This window comes from Puntigrus tetrazona, chromosome 1 (assembly GCF_018831695.1).
Source record: "Puntigrus tetrazona isolate hp1 chromosome 1, ASM1883169v1, whole genome shotgun sequence".
Taxonomy (NCBI): domain Eukaryota; kingdom Metazoa; phylum Chordata; class Actinopteri; order Cypriniformes; family Cyprinidae; genus Puntigrus; species Puntigrus tetrazona.
Genome location: NC_056699.1, coordinates 25,719,797 through 25,720,151, shown reverse-complemented (window position 1 = coordinate 25,720,151; position 355 = coordinate 25,719,797). Strand labels below are relative to the sequence as shown.

The 355-nt window shown below is 46.5% G+C and overlaps 1 protein-coding gene across 1 annotated transcript in view; it reads left to right on the top strand.

Annotated features, from left to right (window-relative positions):
• LOC122353214 (vacuolar protein sorting-associated protein 54-like) overlaps positions 1–355 on the top strand; it is an 11,381-nt gene that overhangs the window by 7,387 nt on the left and 3,639 nt on the right. The window contains exons 14-15 of the mRNA XM_043251183.1: positions 110–173; positions 261–346. Coding sequence (XP_043107118.1) covers positions 110–173; positions 261–346 — 150 coding nt within the window. The remainder of the gene's footprint in view (positions 1–109; positions 174–260; positions 347–355) is intronic.

The window sequence follows — 355 nt, the reverse complement described above, 5'->3', positions numbered from 1 at the left end:
ATATTAATATTTTTATTTATATAATTAAAAGCTTTTTTTTGTTTGTTTAAACCTGGCGTCCTGTTATTCAGGTGTACTTGGTTGTAGAAAAGTCTTGTGTGTCTCTCAGGGTCCGAGGACAGGAAGCCCAGTGAGTTTCTGTTTGTGGACGGGCAGAAGTATGCCGTGGTGGGGTGAGTATTCAGTGCCCGAGCTTCCTCTCACCGCCAGGTCCTTCTAGTCACTATTGTGACCTTTAACCTTTTTGTGTCCTCTGACAGGACGGTGCTGCTGCTGATACGGATGTTTCTGGAGTACTGCCAGTGTGTGAATGACATTCCCTCCATCACCACCGACATCCTCACACGCCTCGCTG